General features: G+C 51.8%; 1 protein-coding gene across 1 annotated transcript in view; it reads right to left on the reverse strand.

Annotated features, from left to right (window-relative positions):
• TG (thyroglobulin) overlaps window positions 1-17,907 on the reverse strand; it is a gene marked incomplete at its 5' end in the record, with an annotated part of 169,129 nt that overhangs the window by 20,676 nt on the left and 130,546 nt on the right. The window contains 2 exons of the mRNA XM_084229744.1: window positions 4,350-4,517; window positions 5,394-5,558. Coding sequence (XP_084085870.1) covers window positions 4,350-4,517; window positions 5,394-5,558 — 333 coding nt within the window. The remainder of the gene's footprint in view (window positions 1-4,349; window positions 4,518-5,393; window positions 5,559-17,907) is intronic.

Raw genomic sequence — 17,907 nt, forward strand, 5'->3', positions numbered from 1 at the left:
GCCTTGCTGGGAGCAAGGGCAGCCTTTTCCCCGGGGCTGTCAGGGAAAAAGGACACCTGCAGAGGCAGCCCGTCTGGGCACAATTCCAGGCTGCTTTCCAAACTGGTTTCTCATTTAAAAGCTAGTGATTATGATCCTTGCTTGACAGGGTTGGCTGAGGGTGAATTATTTCCCGGAAGATTCCTACTTAGAATCCTGGCATATTGTCTGTTCTCCACCAGTTCATTCTATCAACCTAATAAATGTTCACTGAGTGCCAGGCACTGGCGATACAGCAGATAACAAAATAGTCTTAGTGCCCTGAGGCTCACATCCTGGTTATCCTGGCTGAGAAACACAACAGACACATGTGCGGAGGGGACTGAGGCTGGGGAGCAGGAAAGGGGGGGCAGAAGTCTGGGGACACCCTGCCTTTCCCTTCAGAGTGGCCAGTAAGTTCTCTCTAAAGAAATAGACCATGAAGTAAGTGAGACAGTGAGTTATGAGGGGAAGAACATTCTAGAAGAGGCAACTGATATCACGGTGCGGTTCACAGGAAGGATGGGTAAGCGTGAGCCTGGAGGGGTGTGAGAAAGGCAGAGGAGACCTTGATCCGGGAGGGGTGTTGACCGAGGGTAGGGCCCTGAAGGAAACAAGTTACTGGGGAACGTCCTAGAAGAGAGAAGAGATGCCATGAAGCGACATTGGATTGTTCTGGGCCTTTGTGAGGAGCACCCAAGGGTGCTGTGAGGCTGAAGCACAGTGAGCCAAGGGGGAGTAGCAGGCAGTGAGATCAGAAGCAAATGGGGGTCACATCCAGTAGGGGCTTGGAGGTCACTGAGGATTGTGATGGGATGAGGCCTGCGTGGGATGAGGCCACTTTGTGTAGAGCAAAGGGGTTGCTGTGGCCACTGTAGTTCTCATCATGGGGGTGACAGTCAGGGCCCAGCACACCTGTCCTGCGGCCAGGGGACAGCAGGGGCTGGAGTGACCGTGGAAGAGATGAGAGAGGGCTGCTTTCTGGAGTCAAGTTGAAACAGCACCAGCCAGATGTGCTGCTGGAAGTCCCGAAGAGGGGAGGGGGCAGAGGCAAAAATGCCATGTGGATGGGGCCTGTGCATCCGGGGGGGTGAGCTATATCTGCTGGGGTGGCGAGGACAGCGGGCCAGCCCGGCGGCTGGGATTCGGGCAGGCGTGGAACAGCAGCTCACGCTGGATGTGTGGAGTGAGGAGCGTGAGCCGTCCTGGTGGCGAGGTCAGGCCGAGGGGCTAGGCCAGGCCGGAGTGCACGGGGACAGTCGTGCAGGGTGTGGCCTGGGCTGAGGCACGTGGAGGAGGCGGAGCCTGGAGGACACAGTCCATGCGGGGCTGGCTGCCCAGCTCCCCGCCATGTCCCTCTGCCTCTCCACTCCCCGCAGCAGCAGCGCCCCGAAGGCCCACCGACTGGTGAGAGGCAGCACGAGGCGTGTCCAGCAGAAGAGGCGTGAAACGGGGGTGGCCGCGGCAAGAACGGTGCCACGGGAGCAGGGCTGGACTGCGGTTTGGGTACCGCAGCAGAACGGGGCTCACAGCGGCTCCGCTTTCCCAGCCCCGCCCCGGCGCGGGTGGTGAGGCCTGTTGGCAGCCACCAGGCCGCCCCGCAAGTGGACCAGGGAAACGCGTCCTTGAAGCCTCAGAGGCAAACACAGGGAGCGGAATGTGAGTGCCTCGCTGAGAGGGACCCCGTCCTGGATTCGGGCTCCTGGCTGGAGGGACGCAGAGATTCGGGACAGAATCAGGGAACTCCAAAGATGCTTCTGGGAGAGAGCAGGGAAGCCCGGGGGGGTGTCTGGCCACACAGCCCTCTTGGGATGATCAGACGTTCCAGGCAGGGGCTGCCTCCTGCTCAGCCACAGCCCCAGATCTGCCAGGAGAGCAGCACCCCCACCCAGAAGGGTGGTTTTCTACTGGGGCTGTGGCTGTGTCCTCCTGCCTATCCTGTCTAGGATGACCCTTGGGCTCCGGCGCCTCTTCTAGAAGGTCTTCCTCTGTCGGAGTCAGAGGTGGCAGGAATGGGCTGAAGAACTGGAGCCTCGAGGATGACCTGTCCCACAGCTCCCACCATCTGCGCTGCAGGGCGGTGTTGCAGCCACATGGGCAGCCAGGGTCAGTGGCCACCTCTGTCTGCTCTGCAGGTGCACAGAGCCGAGCGTCATGCCCACGTGCCGTCTCCAGAGTGGTGACGGGAGGGTGCAGCGTGAACGTAAGAACATTCTTATGTTTTTTGTACAAGAGGACACATCAACGTAATTTATACTTAAATGACTGTGCTGTTTTTCAACTGACGAGGGGCTTGATCAAAAGTAACCTGAAGACCCCCTGCCTTAGAGCAGAAAATCCAGGGCTATTTGTGGAGGGTCTTCTTTTCAGAGCTTCCTGGGGGCTGGTTGGTTCAATAATAACGTCTCAGCACCTTGAGGTAAGAGCTGTGTTTCACACAGGAGCTCGGCAGAAGATTGGAGAGACGGGGCAGGAGCCAAAGTTCTTTTTCCAGGGCTGTGAGTGAACTAGATGGAAGCCGATAGTGACGAAGCTCTGCCCTGCGCATCCCCCCAACACACACACACACACACACACACACACACACCCCTACACTCATTTCCCTTCCTCTCATATACATGTGTATATGTACACGCATACACGCAAACACACATGCACATATGTATACATAACATGTAGATATGCAATAATCTAATCGAACAGTGCAGGGATTAAGGGTGCAAACCCCTGCACAGTTAAAAATGCAGGTGTAACTTTTGACTCCCCCAACACTCAGCTACAGCCCTGCCTTGGACCCGAGAGGCCTGATTTCAAGGCTTCTCCCTTCCTTGCTCAGATACTGAAATCCATGACGCTCAAAGTCCCTTCTCATCAATCGTCTGTATGTGGGGCCCACAACATGCATTCAGCCAACCAGCATCCACGGCTGGTTGCATCCCTGAACAGACCCATAGACGCAGACAGCCAACCCTGTTTATTGAAGGACTCTGTGCCTAAGTGGACCCATGTGGTTCTAGCCTGTGCTGAGGGGTCCACTGAATCAGCACCAGGATATTGGTAATCCATAATACCTCGCGGTGCGTCCTGAGGTGGCCAATGTTAACTCCTTGCTATGTATCTTTTTTGCACGATTATCCTTTCACATAGGACCCTGCACCATTATGCCCATCACATACAGACACACATACAGGCTAGTCATTTTTTAAATATGAATGCTGCCTTCATTCCACATTCCTCTGTATTCTTGGTTTTTGTTTTCCTTTTAATAATGTATTTCAGGGATCCCTGAACCGGGCAGAGATGTATCTAGTTCATTCTTCTTATCATCTGCATAATATTTTACAGTTTGCGTGTATCTTGATTTAGTAAACCTCATCCCTGTTCATAGATATTTGAGTGGCTTCCCAAGTTTTGCCATAGTCGTTGACTCCAGGCAACACCCTGGCTTATATATATATATATCATGCAAAAGTGGTGCTTTGCTTGCTGTAAGATGGTCTCGAGTGAGCATAGCCCCCACGGGGACAGCCCTGGGAGCGCAGGGCCTGCTGGGCCACATGCACGATCCTCTTTATTGCACTGAGCTTACGATGCCCTTTGCTCTGCAGAGCCTGTGAGGAGGGTGTGTCCCCTAGCTGCTTTATACACTGGGGCCACCATCCCAAGTGGACACCCAGAGACTGTCAGGATCAGCTGGACAAGGGAGGCTTGGCCTACCAGGAGAGCAATGAGCTGGGCCTTCCCAGGCCAGGCCCTATCCTAGCGAGGGGCCAGGGCTGGTCTGAGCAGGAAGTGTGTGTTCGGGCAGATAAAAGGTCTCCCCACTTCCTCCCGCTTGGCTGTATCTCCAATGGCCTCGGCAAGTACTCTGGCTGGGTGTGTGGTGTCTGCTCTCCTGGATAGGACACCCGGGTAGGTAGCCTGGTGTTTGGGTTTCTCTGCCAGGCTGGGGGCCCCCCATCTGCACAGATCTTCTCTTGGGGACGAGTACCCTTCATGGAGGGGGAGCTCCAGGGCCAGGAATCCTGAAGCCACAAAGCCCCTTGGCCAGCCGGTCAGTTCCCACAGAGACTCACTCACAGGTGCCACTGGTGAGTGGCACTATGCTGAGTGGCACTATGCTGCTCCCATGCAGCAAGGGGCTTTTGTCTGACCCCTCCACATCCCCATATCGATTCATCATCCCTCCTCCCAAACTCCTTCCAGAGCCTCTGCACAGGGAAGGTTGTCAGAGGTTGTTCTGCAACCTGCAGTAAGTCCTCAGTGACTCTTGACCAAGGTCAGACCATGAGAGGCAGAACCATGGGGAGCTGTGAGGTGCCCCGGCCTACCTTCACAGCCTTGGCTCTGATGATGAGCCCGTCGTCCTGGGACGTCCCAGTGAGCAGGTCCACCTTGGCCCTAGGGGACCTCTGCAGGGCTCTGGCAGGAGCCTCTACGATGTACTGGCCATCAACCACAGGCCCCCAGTAGTGGAAAGGGCCACTCACCGCCAGGAGCTGCATTGAGTGAAAGGGATGGAGGCTGTGAGTTGTGTGGATTTTAAGACAATGGTTCTAGAATAATCAGTAGCATTGCTTTGCTGAAGCTGGGAAAGAAAGGTTGGTCATCCCTCTGGGAGAAGAAAGAGCCAGGCAGGCAGGATACCAGGTGCAGCCCAGGGCTGGAAGGCCAGGTTTCCTCTGAGTACTGGGCTAGTCTCCAGAAGAACTTTCCAGAACCTCTTTACAACAATGGGAAAGCAGGTGTCTAGAAGGGTGTGAGAAAGGCAGGAGGAGACTGTGCTGGAGGAAGTGGTGGTGGCCAAGGGCAGGATCCGATAGCATCAGACACCACCTGACCAGCCCACCCATGAGGGTCAGAAGACAGGAGAGCCACTCAGGCCTGGGCGTCCAGGCTTGCCGCCTGGGGCTCAAACCCGCAGCCCTGATGGCCAGGTTCCTTCCTGTTCGTACTCCTGCAGTGAGTCAGGGTCAGCCAGAGGCCATGGGTTGTGAGCAGGACTTCACAGGCCGGAAGAGGAAGCACACGCTGTCCTCTCTAAAGAGGATGGGGCCAGGAGTATCACCAGACCCAGTGCCACCACAGTCCTGGCAGAGGCAAGACCCTTTCCTGTGGTGCATCATTTTATCCTCCTCTATCAGGGCCATGTCATTCTTCCCACCTTGTAGATAAATCTACCTGCAGGGACGGGACAGCCTTCCATGTGCATCCAAGGCCAGGACAGGCTGCGGCCCCTGCCCCACACAGGGGTAAGGAAACGCGTGTCCAACTCCGGCTGGTCATTGGCCAGCGAGCAGTCTTGGCTGACCACATCGCCCTTCTAGGCCTGGTTTCCACTGTAAGGTCCCCCAGCCTGGCACACACATGCGCACCTTGGTCTGGGCATCGTTGAGGGTGCTGGCGGGCGTCTGGCGGAGGCAGGACACCATTCCTGGGATGGGCGAGGTGGGGCAGCCGAGGTCCTTTGCCAAAGCAGCTGCCTGCTGCTGAGCCCTTTCTGGGCTGATGACCGCAGCCGGGGAGAGTGCGGAGCCACCCTGGAGGAGAGAGCACGCTCAGAGCCTGCACCAGACCGGCCCCGGCCCCGCGCAGCCACAGCCCCAGCCCAGCACAGGGCTCTGCAGCCATCCCCCATGTTCAGGGCCAGGACCCTGGGGGCGCCCTGGTGTGTGGGGGCTCAGGTTGTATCAACATCCTATCAACACACTGTGCCATCTGGAGTGAGTGTCTCCCTAGCCTCAGTTCCTCATCTGTGAAGTGGGGCACGGGGCAGAGAGGTCTTCTCTCTTGGCTATGATGTAAATGGAAGCAAAGAATTGATGATTTCACAAGTGGATCAGAAACGTCCTCTGGGTGGGCGTCCAGGAGAGGTGAAGCTGCAGCACCACCACCCCTGGCCTCCTGCCACAAATAGCTGACCTGGCTGTCGGGGAACACGGGGCTGGGCAGTAGAGGACAGAAATACAGGGAGCTGTTCCAGCAGCGTGAAGGCAATCTGCTCAACGCCGGCTGGCCAGGACTGTCCCCTCTGTGGCCCTAGGAGCTCCGCATTCCAGGAGGGCCAGCAAGGAGCCAGGACACTAGATGGAATCAGGCCATCAGCTCAGAGTGGGAGAGAGCAGAGGGGAGGGTCTTGGCTAGGGAGGGAGCCCAGGCCCATCCTCGGCTACTGGCCTCCACCTCTAGCTCAAACCCAGCTGCTCGGCCGTGCAGCAGGAAAGGCTGAGGACGCGGACTCGCTTGAGAGCTTGCCCTGTTTCCCCCATCGTATGCTCACAGTAGCTCTGACATTAGCCGATGTGACTGTCCCCTCTGCACGAAGATGGAAAGAGAGAAATAAGGAAAGCAAGTCACTGGACCAGGGCCAGATATCTTGCAAGGGGCAGGGCCAGCCTGTGGCTTCAGGAGACTGGGCTGGAGTCTGCTGTCTCCAGGACCCTAGTGGGGATTAGAAAGTTCTAGTCCTATGACCAGCCTCTTCGTGGGGGCAGCTGGACTTACTGCTAAGATAGTGTTCTATATAAATGAATGGCAACAACATTCCCAGATCCCCAAATAACCAAATCATAGCATGTAGGAACAGTCTACTTTCAGATAGTGGGGGGAGCCTGCAGCCCCACGGTGAGTCCCTGTGCCCTTGAGCTTCCTCTCCGTTGATGAAGGGTCGGCTCTTCTGAGAACCACTGATGCTCTTTGTCTTAGAGAACACACACACGCACAAGCCAATAGACATTCGCACACACGCACCCATGCATGTTCGTAATTCACATACATCTTCACACATGTATGCTAACACATGTGGTCACATGTGTATATACATACCTGTAACCTGCATGTATGCATATTTATGTATATTCTCACATGCATGTATGAATATACACATACACACACGGACACACTCACACGCTCATACACATATACACACTAGTCCAAGGTCAAGGCCCAATGCTCTCAACTGCAAACTGAGCAGGCCATGGCAGGGATGGCTGAGGAGCAGTCCCTGTGCCCTCTGCCTCACAGGTGGGGTGGGGGGGGACATGGATTTGAGGAAGGGGCCTCTGATGTTTGTGACATTCTAAACAGCTATAAAAAGCTGGCTTGGCTGACTTGAGGAAGTGGTAGAACGCGTGGGTGACAGAGACAAGATGGCTTAGAGAACTTTCCTCTCTTTGAGGACTTTGTTTGAATTGATCTTGCTGAAGGAAACCTCGTTCTTCATGGAAAATCAGTGGGTAAACAAGCCAACGGCCAGCTCAGCCCTCACTCTGAAGCCCTCGATTGGAGACAGAGAATGGGGTGCTGTGCAGAGTATTTGCTGAGGGTTTTTGGGGCCAGTTCACACCCAGCCTGTACTTGCTGATGCAGTGGCCTGGGGCAGAGGGCCTGGCACCTGGGGATGGCGACCCCAGCCTTGCGCACAGGATGGGGCCATATCTCGTGGGGTTGTGAAGATGGCTGGGGCTGGGTGCCCTCTCGTGCAGGGAGTGCATCCCACGGGGCCTCACAGGCCTGCTGCAGGCTGGGGGTCAGCCTGCCCTTCATCAGCAGCCCCTAAGCCCCTGCCCACACTTCATCCAGATCTGCTCAAGTTACTAAGAACCGGGAGCTTCCAGCTCGCTGTTTTTGCTTATTTAACTTTAAAAATAGCTTGGGGCAAAACCACAATTGCTGGCCACAGCTTTTTCTTCCTGGAGGTGCCCTGACCTCAGTTAACCATCACTGTCACCACAGAGCCAGGCCTGCTCCCTCAAGCACATGATAATCACACCCAGTCACAGGCAGAAAGACACAGATGCACACTCACACACGCACACTCAGAAACACTCACCCTGGCACACACATTCACACGGAGACACTCCCTCAGAAATACACAGACACACTCAGAAACATATGGACACAACAACACACACAACTACATACAAATGCACACCCTCACACAGAGACACACTCAGATACACACACTCAGAAATATACCAACACAACACACACACCACACACACTCAGACACACTCACAAACTTACATTTAGATACACTCCCACACAAACATACAGAGAGGCATACATATTCACAAAAACACTCCCTCACACACACACACACACACTCACACAGAGACACTCCCTCAGAAACACAGACACACACAAACATACTCACACAAGCACACAAATTCTCAGAAACACACACTCTGATATACACACCTACACTCACACACAGATACATACACCCATCCTCAGACACAAACTCAGAAGCGCGCACGTGCACACACACACACACACACACACACACATGACTTGCAGGAGATGGACCCCAGTGAGTCCCAGGAGGAAGCACTCACGAGACTTCTTCCCCTGAGAAGCTGCCTCTGAGCAAAGCAACAGAAGGGGCTGGTTTCCAGGACAAGGAGGCTGCCCTAGGAGACCCCAGGTCTGCCCTCGGGGGTCTGTGAGTCAGAGGAGGTGGGTCTAGGTGGAGTGACCCTGGGGAGGGGCTGGCTCCTCTTCTCCTCTCCTTCCTGGAGCCTCCACCCCTCTCCTTTCCCGCGATTCCTCATCTAGGAAGGGCACAGGGACGATGTCTGCCTTATGGGGGTCGGAGGGTGCTGGGAAGCTCAGTGTCTGCCTCGGTGGAGCTGGGGCACGCGGGACCCCACAGAGCCAGGGAGGATCGTGGCTGAGGTGTATGGCCCTGAGGGTTGAAGGAGGCTCAGTGAATGGGCTGCGTCACGTGTGTGGGGTGTGTGTGTGTGTGTGTGTGTGTGTGCGCGCACAAAATGCTTCCCCTCTAAGCCTCCGTTCCCTCAGCCGTGAAGTGCCGCCTCACGGGCCGGGAAGGCCTTGTGGAATTCCCGGTGGGGGGCTCGGCAGGGAGCCCCTGCTGCTCACATGTTCTCCTGGCTCCCGCAGCTTGTTCCTCAGTTCCGTTACTACCAGGACTACTGCACGCCTCCTAATTGACTAATTCTACTCTGTCATTCTCCTTAAAACTCTGCAAATAACTCCCTCTGTAAGAAAATAAGGTCGTTCTTCACAAATCGAGACTGACTGCAGGACACCTGCAGGAAGATGAGCCGCCTGATCTCCCCGCGTGCAGGAAGGAGCAGGAGGCGAGCAGCTTAGCTGCGGCTGCTCCTCTCCCGCCCCCCCCCCCCCCGTGGGCCGAGCCCCCAGGCTCGCTCCATCTCCATCTTTCCACCTTAAAATTGTGTAACTTTTGGTGAGGATGTAGAGAAAAGGGAACCCACATTTGGAAAGAGTAACCGGTGCAGGCACCATGGAAAACAGCATGTAGCTTCCTCAGAAATTTAAAAGTAGAACTACCAGATGACCTAGCAATTTCACTTCTGAGTATTCATCTGAAGAAAATGAAAACACTAAAACTAACTTGAAAATATATATGTGGCCCCATGTACATTATTTAAAAAAGTCAAGTGTCCATCCACAGCTGAGTGGATAAAGAGAACTGTTACATATACACATGGATATTATTCAGTCATTAAACAAGAATGGAATCTTGCTATTTAGAATAACATGGATAGAGACATTAAGGGCATTATGGTAAGTGAAATAAGACATAGAAATACAAATAACTGGGCCTCCCTGGTGGCGCAAGGGGTTAAAGACAGCACTATCAAGCTATCTGCAGCCACTGTAGCACGAGTCCAATCCCCGGCCAGTGAGCTACCCACATGGCGCGGCAGACCTCTCCTGCCTCGCCCACTGCTCCCCTCAGCAGTCGGTTTCAGTACAGCTGCCTGTTCTTCTCCCCACTCTCTCTGGTGAATCCTCTCACCCCCCACACCTCTGGCTTACACCCCAGTTCTTGTATGCATAAATCTTAAAAAAAAAGAAAGAAATACAAATAACTTATGATCTTATGTATATGTAGATTCAAAAAAAAAAAAAAGGCAAAAAAACCCCAAGCTTGTGGATATAGAGGGCAGATTGGTGGTTGTCAGAAGACAGAATCAAAAAGTAAAATTAAATAAATCATATATAAATGTTGAAGTAAATGGATGACGATGTTCATAGCAGCATTATTTACAACAGCTGGGACTTGGAAGCAGCCTACAAGTCCTCTGACAGATGATCAAGATCACACACAGAGTATTACAAAGCCACAAGAAAGGATGAAATGCAGCACAATTGGAGGGAGCTGAGGGAATTAGGTGTGGCAAAGGAAGTCAGAATGATAAAAATATTGGACATTGATACATTTCCCACTTGGTTCCAAAAAGAGTTGTACCTATGTATCAGCTCTCTGTCCATCCATCCATTCAACCATCCATTTATATGTAAGAAATAAGCAAGACCATCTTGGTTTTGAATCTGTCTTCTGCCTTCAGTGGTCCACTGTGGATATCATTCAGTGCGATGCCTGTTCATTCGTGAGACAGTCCCTGATGCCAGCATGAGTTGGGGGCTTGGGCTTTTGGGGGAGGGTTGTAGAGAGGCCAGAAGAACCTGCAGGCCATGAAGTATGGCTTCCCTGGAAATCCCAGCTCTGATATGTAGCCGTCTGACTGGCCCCCTCCCTTCCCCTAGAAGAAGGAACATCATGTCTGGAGAACTTCCTTAGGGTTATTGTAGTAAAATGAGACAATTTTCACTCAGCAGTATGGGCATTACAAAGGGTCACTATTCAACTAATATTTAATAAAAGCCATTGTTCTAGGCGATACTGCAGTGTACATCTTCATAACTAAATCTATTTACTTGTCCACGACAATTTCCTCATATAAGAAATTACTGGGTCAAAAGGTATGTAGATATATTTTTTTCTGAGAGAAAATAAACATGCATTGAATGAGCTGTTTGCACTACATTTTAAAGGTTTCCCCATTAAATGGAGACCACGTGAAAAGCTTCATTCAAGGAAAATATTTTAGTGTTATACATGTATGATGAATGTTTGGAAAGTATTTTAAGCTCTGCTTCCCGGCCACTTGTGCTAACTTTAAAAATAATTTGAGATATATCTCACATACACAGTTCATCCATTTAGAGGACACAATTCAGTGGTTTTAGTTAAAGCCTCAGTTTTGTGGCAACTATCACCAGAATCTAATTTTAGAACATTTTCGTCACCCACAAATAAACCTGTTCCCATTAGCAGACTCGGCTCCCCCTCACTCCCAGCCCCAGGCAACCACTCATATACTTTCTGTCTCAAGAGAGCTTCCTGTGCTAACGGTTCCTACAAGGGGAATCTTATAATAGGTGCTCTTTGGTGTCTGGCTTCTTCCGCTGCATCCGTGGTATAGCACAAATCATTACTTTCCTCTTTTTTATCGCCGAGTAATATTTCACTGAATAAACATACTTTGCTTATTCATCAGCTGACGGACATTTGGGTTGTTCCACTTTTTGGCGCGTACAGAGAATACAGAGAATGTGAGCATTCACATTCAAGTTCTCATGTGTGGGTCTATGTCTTCTTTCTTTTCTCTTCCTTGTTTACCTAGAATGACACTGCTGTGTTAGATAGCAACTCCATGCTTATTTTTTTAAGATTTATTTATTTATACATACAAGAGCTGGGGTATAGGCCAGAAATGAGGGGGGTGAGAGGATTCACCAGAGACAGAGTGGGGAGCAGAAGAGGCTGACTGAGTGAAAATACACTGCTGAGGGAGCAGCAGGAAATAGGAGAGGTCTGCTGTGCCATGTGAGTTGCTCCCTGGCCGACCAGGGATGGAACTTGTGCTGCAGATGCTGCAGGTTGCTTCATAGTATGGAGCTTAACCCTTGTGCCACCAGGGAGGCCCATCCATGCTTATTCTTTTGAGAAATGGCAGAACATTTTCTATGGCAGTTGCACCATTTTACAATGTATGAGAGTTCCAGCTTCTCCACGTCCTCAGCAACACGAATTATCATCTATTTTTTTTTTTAATTTCTGTTTTAGTGGGTATGAAGCAGCGTCTCACTGAGGTTTTTCTCTGCATTTCCCTATCACCCAATGATGCTCACCTTGGGCTGATGAGCCACAGGTATAGCTTCTTTGGAGAAATATCTATTCAGATCTTTTGCATATTCTAAAGTTGAGTTATTTATCTTTCTTTGTTATTGATTTGTAAGTCTTCTTTACATATTCTGTGGGCAAGTCCCTTTTCAGTGACATGATTTGCAAGTATTTTCTCCCTTCTGTGGGTTGAAGTTTCACTTTCTCAGTGGTGCCTCTTGCCATGCAGTAGTTCTTAAGTCTGACGAATTCCCAGCATCTATTTAGACTTCACTGCTTGTGCTTTTGCAGTGACATCTAATAGACTGTTGAGCCCAAGGTGGAGGGGTCCTCCCTTGCGTTCTACACAGATGTGATTTTACAGCCTTGGTAAGCTGTATACTGCGTGTTGACGAACTGCTCTCCAGGGATGGTGCCTTGGCATACTTTTACTTGCTTACTTGAATAGTCTCTGCTAGGGGGGAGAATGTGTCTGCCAATGGAGGAAAGAGAAGGCAGGTTTAGCAGGGAGTGGATGCCCACTGTCTTTATACACACTGCCCTTAATTGTGCTGCCCCTTTGAACCAGGGAGCAGTGGCTGCACCCCTTTCATTAGAGTGACAGGGCTCAGAGAAGAGAAAGGACTTGCTCCCTTACCCACTGCTTTGGAATTCAATTCAGGCTACTTGTCTCTGAGGCCACTGGGCCACACGGCCTCACCTGCCTTAGGGAGCAGGGATGGAGGCCCTGGGGCACCTTCAGCCTTGCTCCTGCAGACACCTTTCCAGACATTGCTCTCCACCTGTCTAGCACCGCAGCTGCCTGTGGAAGCGCAGTGGAGGCCATGCCTGCCATTCCTGAGGCTGGAAGACCTCCAAGGGGGGCCTTCCAGCCACCTCTTTGACTCAGAAAACACAAGGAGCTGGGTTTTGGCTCCATTCAGAATGGAGCTAGCTCGGCTGTCATGTTTTTCCCGCAGGTTCTTGCAGACTTGACAAAGTGCCTCTTCCATCTGTCACAAACATTACATCTAATTGCCTCAGCCACCTTCTGGCTGTCAGAAACCATTTAAATGCTCGGTGCTTGAAAAGTCCTGATTTCCCAGGCAAAGGTACCAAGTTTGCTCAGTGACATCCTGAATGATGGCTGGGATGACAGTGCCCCTTATCTCAAGTGGCTGAACGCCCCCTCCATGCTCAGCCAGCAATTCACAGACACATCAGGTGTGGGTTGCCTTAAAAAAGAATCATTTCAGAATTATAACTCGTAGACGTGCCTGGATGCTTCTTTCTGGTCACTTACTCACCTGGCTTTGTTTCAGAGACCAGCCATTTCAGAATAAGGATGCGTGTAGCTGGGCTGTAGAGAAAGGCTAAGTCTTGCTCTTTCTGGAGGATAGCCTGGGGCAGAAAAGTGGATGTGCTACCTTCTCTTCCATGTTATTCTTCTCAGTGCATATATAATATGTGCTGATTTTTTTTCAGGGCAATAATAATAATTACTAGCACTACTCTTTAAATGGACAATGACTGGCATCCGGCATTCTACCATTGTGAGGTATATTACTTGATGACCCAGTGCTGGGATGCACTGGGAAATGATGGCCATCAAGCCTTTGTCTACTATACTTTTTCCTTAGCATTTTTCAGATTGGCCACACAATATTACCAACATTAGTTCCCAAACTGCGAAGTACAGCCTGTGACATAGTTGTAACCAGAAATGCATATCTCTTGATCCCTTTCACTCATTTTGCCTCCCCTTTCTGATTCCTTAGTTTTGAAAGAGTTACTTCCCCTCTCCAAGCCTCCATTCCCTCAGCTGTGGAAGGGCGGCTGGAATTCCAGGCGGAAGGGCTCAGCAGGGTGCCTGTTCAGCTCAGCTGTTCTCCTGGCTCCTGCAGCTTCTGTTTCCCTTAGTTCTGTTACTAGCAGGAGGACCATATGCCATTCTCTAATGACTTTGTAAAACAATGTCCGGTGTAGAATAGTGGTAAGAATATAGATCTAGAAATTAGAAAGATACATTTGGCCTCTGCTTATTATCTCTTAGTGGCTTGATTGACAAATCTTCAATTAACTTCACTAATTCCATTTTTAAAGTCAGTGTTTTGTTGATACCGCTTGGGTTTGTGTGGATTGGTGGATATCTGTAAGCTACTAGTGGCATCTCTGAGGTTGGTTACCAGCCCCCTGCCCACCAATGCATTCATGTGTCTCTCACGTTGGGGAGAGGTAGGGGCACCTGGGCTCAAAGCCAGTCCAGAATTGAGGTTTTCACTCTGGCCACCAGAAAGCCCGAGCCACCGACTTTCTCTGCAATGCTGTCTGAAGAATGACTCTAGGGAACATAAGTCTAGAAGAGTCAGGAACCCAGCAATGTCTTCTAGAAATGAGGACGCTGTTTCTTATTTCTCCCAGTCACCTCCAATCTGCCTCCCTCTCTCCTTATCTCCCTCCCTTCCTTCCTGCCACCCCTCCTTCCTTCAGTACCTGCCATGACCAGCTCATGACCAGTAGAAAGGGCTCCCCGTGCCTGCCTGGGGAGATGAGAAGTGGGTGCTAACTTGCTCACATGCTGGTGGCTGTGCCTGGCCTGACAGCGCAGAGGCTGACTGTGCTGAGGTCAGAGGACAGTGATCTGGGCTGAGTAGACATGACCCATAGTGACCTCTTGCCAAGAAAGCAGGCACAGGGCATAGAGTGGGGACACCAATATGTTGACCTGATGTGCCTGCAGGGGTCACCTGAGTAGGGGGGCCAGCAAAAGCACCCTGTCACAGGGACCCCCTGACAGCCGCTGGGCCCATAATTCAAGCAAATTCTGTTCCTAAACTTTCCTGTCAGGATACTCCCAGGGGACTCTGGCTCAGGTGCTGATGGGTCTCTCTGACTGAGGAGGTGCCACTGAATCCCTGGCACTGCTCAGCTCCCAAGCCCCCTCACATGCTCTCACCCCCTTCAAATTTGTCAGGTGAAAACAAGTATAAATTGTTGCACTGGAGAAACAGTGGGCAGAGCATGGGCTTTGGGATGAGAAGAATCTCATCGAATCCAGGCTGACAACGTGATGAGCAGCTACTCACAGGGCTCGGTTTCCTCAAGGGGGACATGGATATAGAACAGGATCTCGAGGGGGGGCCTCAAGAGGAGGGGCCTCAGGTCCATTATCCCAGGGTCAAGTCCAGCCTCTCCGCTTAGTGGCTGTGTCCTTAAGAAAGCCGTTTCAAAACCCCCAGGCCTCAGTTTCCCCAAATGCAAAATGAGGAGAATGTGCCGCCCCTCATTGGCTTGTTGAGAAGAATTGAGCCCGTACAGGTCTCTGAGAAGTAGTGGCAGTTGCTGAAACCACAGTGGATGTGCCAAAGAGTTCTTGTGAATATCACAACAACTTGCAACTTTGGAAAAGACTTTCTAACCAGTAGCGCCCTGTAGAGATGTCAGGTATTATCGTTTATAAGATTGTTCCTCAAACTGCAAACAAACATAAGCAGTGGACTTTTCTCCAGTCTGAAAGGGGATTCTGGGCTTGACACTTTTTCCTGCAAGGATATTTTAAGCACCAGAGCCCACCATCCTGCTGCTCCTCCCAGGGGCCTCACGGTGCCAGCGTAATTAGTTGCGGTTCAGTGGGGAATGAAGCAGCCCCAGCTGACGATTTCACACCCGTCCAGTCGCTTACAAATGGATGACACCATTTAAAATAACATCAAGGCCAGTTTGGAGCTCGCTCTGCTTCAGATAATGACAGGATCTTATCGTGAGTCAAAAAGCATATCTCACAGAATTATCAGGTTTTCTGGAATGAAGGCATTCGAGGGGACTTTAATAAAAGCCACAATAATTCCGTTACAGCTATTAACTTCATTCTGAGCTGCGAACGCACTTTCAGAGGTGGTTGGGCAAGTTTTATTGTTATTTTTTATCAGATGGAAATACTGGGGCAGAGCTGTGATGAGGTGGTCACACCAGAGCAGGCTGTGGGGCCTTACAATAAGTGTCCAGCAGCTGTTTCTACCACCCAGGACACAGCCTGCCCCTCCTCCGTGGTGACAGGGATAATTCCAGGGGCATCTTGGAGCCCCTCCTCTGTGCTGGTGCTGCAGGGACTCTGGAGAGGATTAAGGTCTTAAGAAAGTTTGCAATCTCCAGGGAGAGGAATTTCATTTTTCCCATGCCCCTACTCTCCCTCCCTGCCGGCTCCCTCTCCCCACTGCCCTTCCCTCTGCCTGTAAGCACTGGATGGCCGCGGGCTGTGCCATGCTGGTCCTGCTCTCCGGCCATGACCAAACAGGCCCCTGCCCTTGTGGGATGCCCCTTTCTTTGCAACGGAGAAATGAGGATGGACAGTGCAACGAGAGCCCCTTGAGAAGATTCCCTTTGTGCAGACCCCTGCCACGCAGACCACCAGACCTGGATTCTTTTTCCTCACGGGAAGCCTGTTTTTGTTCTTAAGCAGAGTTCACAAGATGTCTGGTTCCTTCGCAGAAGAGGGACTCTTGCACAGAGGGAAGATAAATGCAAGTTTCAAAATGCCTTATCAAGGTTCTCTTTGTTTAGAAATGATGCCTGCTCCCCCTTCTGCTTCTATTCGAGTCTCAGTCGCTCAAATAGGGTGCACATGACAACGCATTGGTGTGCAGGAAGAAAATTCTAGAATATTTACCCATAACTATCATTTAAGTCATCTTATTATTTTAAAATGTGTTATGTTTACCATGCATACGTTAGTAGAGACGTAGGGGCAGCCGCAGTTCGTCCCGGCAAGGCCTGCCTTGGGCACCCCTCCTCCACACTCGCAGGCGGTGTGAGTCAGCTTGTGGCTTGGGCCTTTGGACAAAGGAGCTCACCTCTGAGGAGAGGAGGCGGGGTGGGGGGATGTGGCTGCCCCATGTTTGCAGGGGCTCCAGGAAGCCTGGGTCGTGTGAGTGGACTCTGACTCTAGGATGAGAGGAGCAAAGCCCTTGCAGCCCCAAGGAGACTGGCCCCTGATTCTGGCAGATCTTGTATCGAGGGGGAGTCCAAGCAGGTTGGTGGACCAGCAGGGGTCAATTGGAGGCAAACCCAGCAGAGCCAGGGAAGGTATCGGGGAGGGCAGCTGGGACAGTGAGGACAGTAGGAGTCTGTGCTATTGCCAAAGCAGATGGGGCGCCATGGGAGGCTGCACAGAGCAGGGCTGACACGGGATGAGGTGACTCAGTTCAACAGCCTGCTCCAGGCTGACACGTTTGAGAGGGACAAGATCCTAGAAACAGGATGGCCCATGGGTGGCAGACAAGGAGGTTGCCTCCAACACCAGGCAAGGTGCAGCAGAAGTCATGCCATCGTGATGAAGTAGAGAGGGCACAGACTGAACATCTAGCCAGCTCTGCCAAAGGTCGCGCCTTGGTGGACTCATCTCATGGTCAAGGTTGAGCTGGACATCGGCCCCTGTCAAAACAGGCCTACCGCAACTCCGCCAGTCGCTTCCCTGGCTTCTGCTGAACCAGCACCGCGGTCCCACCCCGCTGCTCCCACCCGGGTCACTGCTGGCCCCTGTTCCACCCACTCTGAGCTCCTGGATGACCGGGAGAGTGTCACAGACACTGGCTCCACAGCTTAGCCTCACGGCTGCCGCGAATGCTTAATACAATAAGCATGTAATTACATGAATACCTGCATTGGATCTAGAGAATGACAGAGCTGGCATGCCAGTGCCCGGAGAGGAAGCAGTAAAGAGAGCAATGTTGCAAAAACGGAAACCGGGCCTTGTTCAGAGAATGTCCCAAACTCTGGGTGACCTCTGTAATCACCCCCCAAAGCTGAGAGATGGGCACAGCCTCCCCAGGGTGAATGCGGTAAGTGTAGGTTGAGCAAGGTCGGAAGAGAACAGTGAACTAACACGTTTATGTAACTCAGCACAGCGCAGAGTACGGCTGACTTTTCAGCAACGCCGGACTAGGGGCTTC

Source organism: Talpa europaea (genome assembly GCF_964194135.1).
Source record: "Talpa europaea genome assembly, chromosome: 3".
Lineage (NCBI taxonomy): Eukaryota > Metazoa > Chordata > Mammalia > Eulipotyphla > Talpidae > Talpa > Talpa europaea.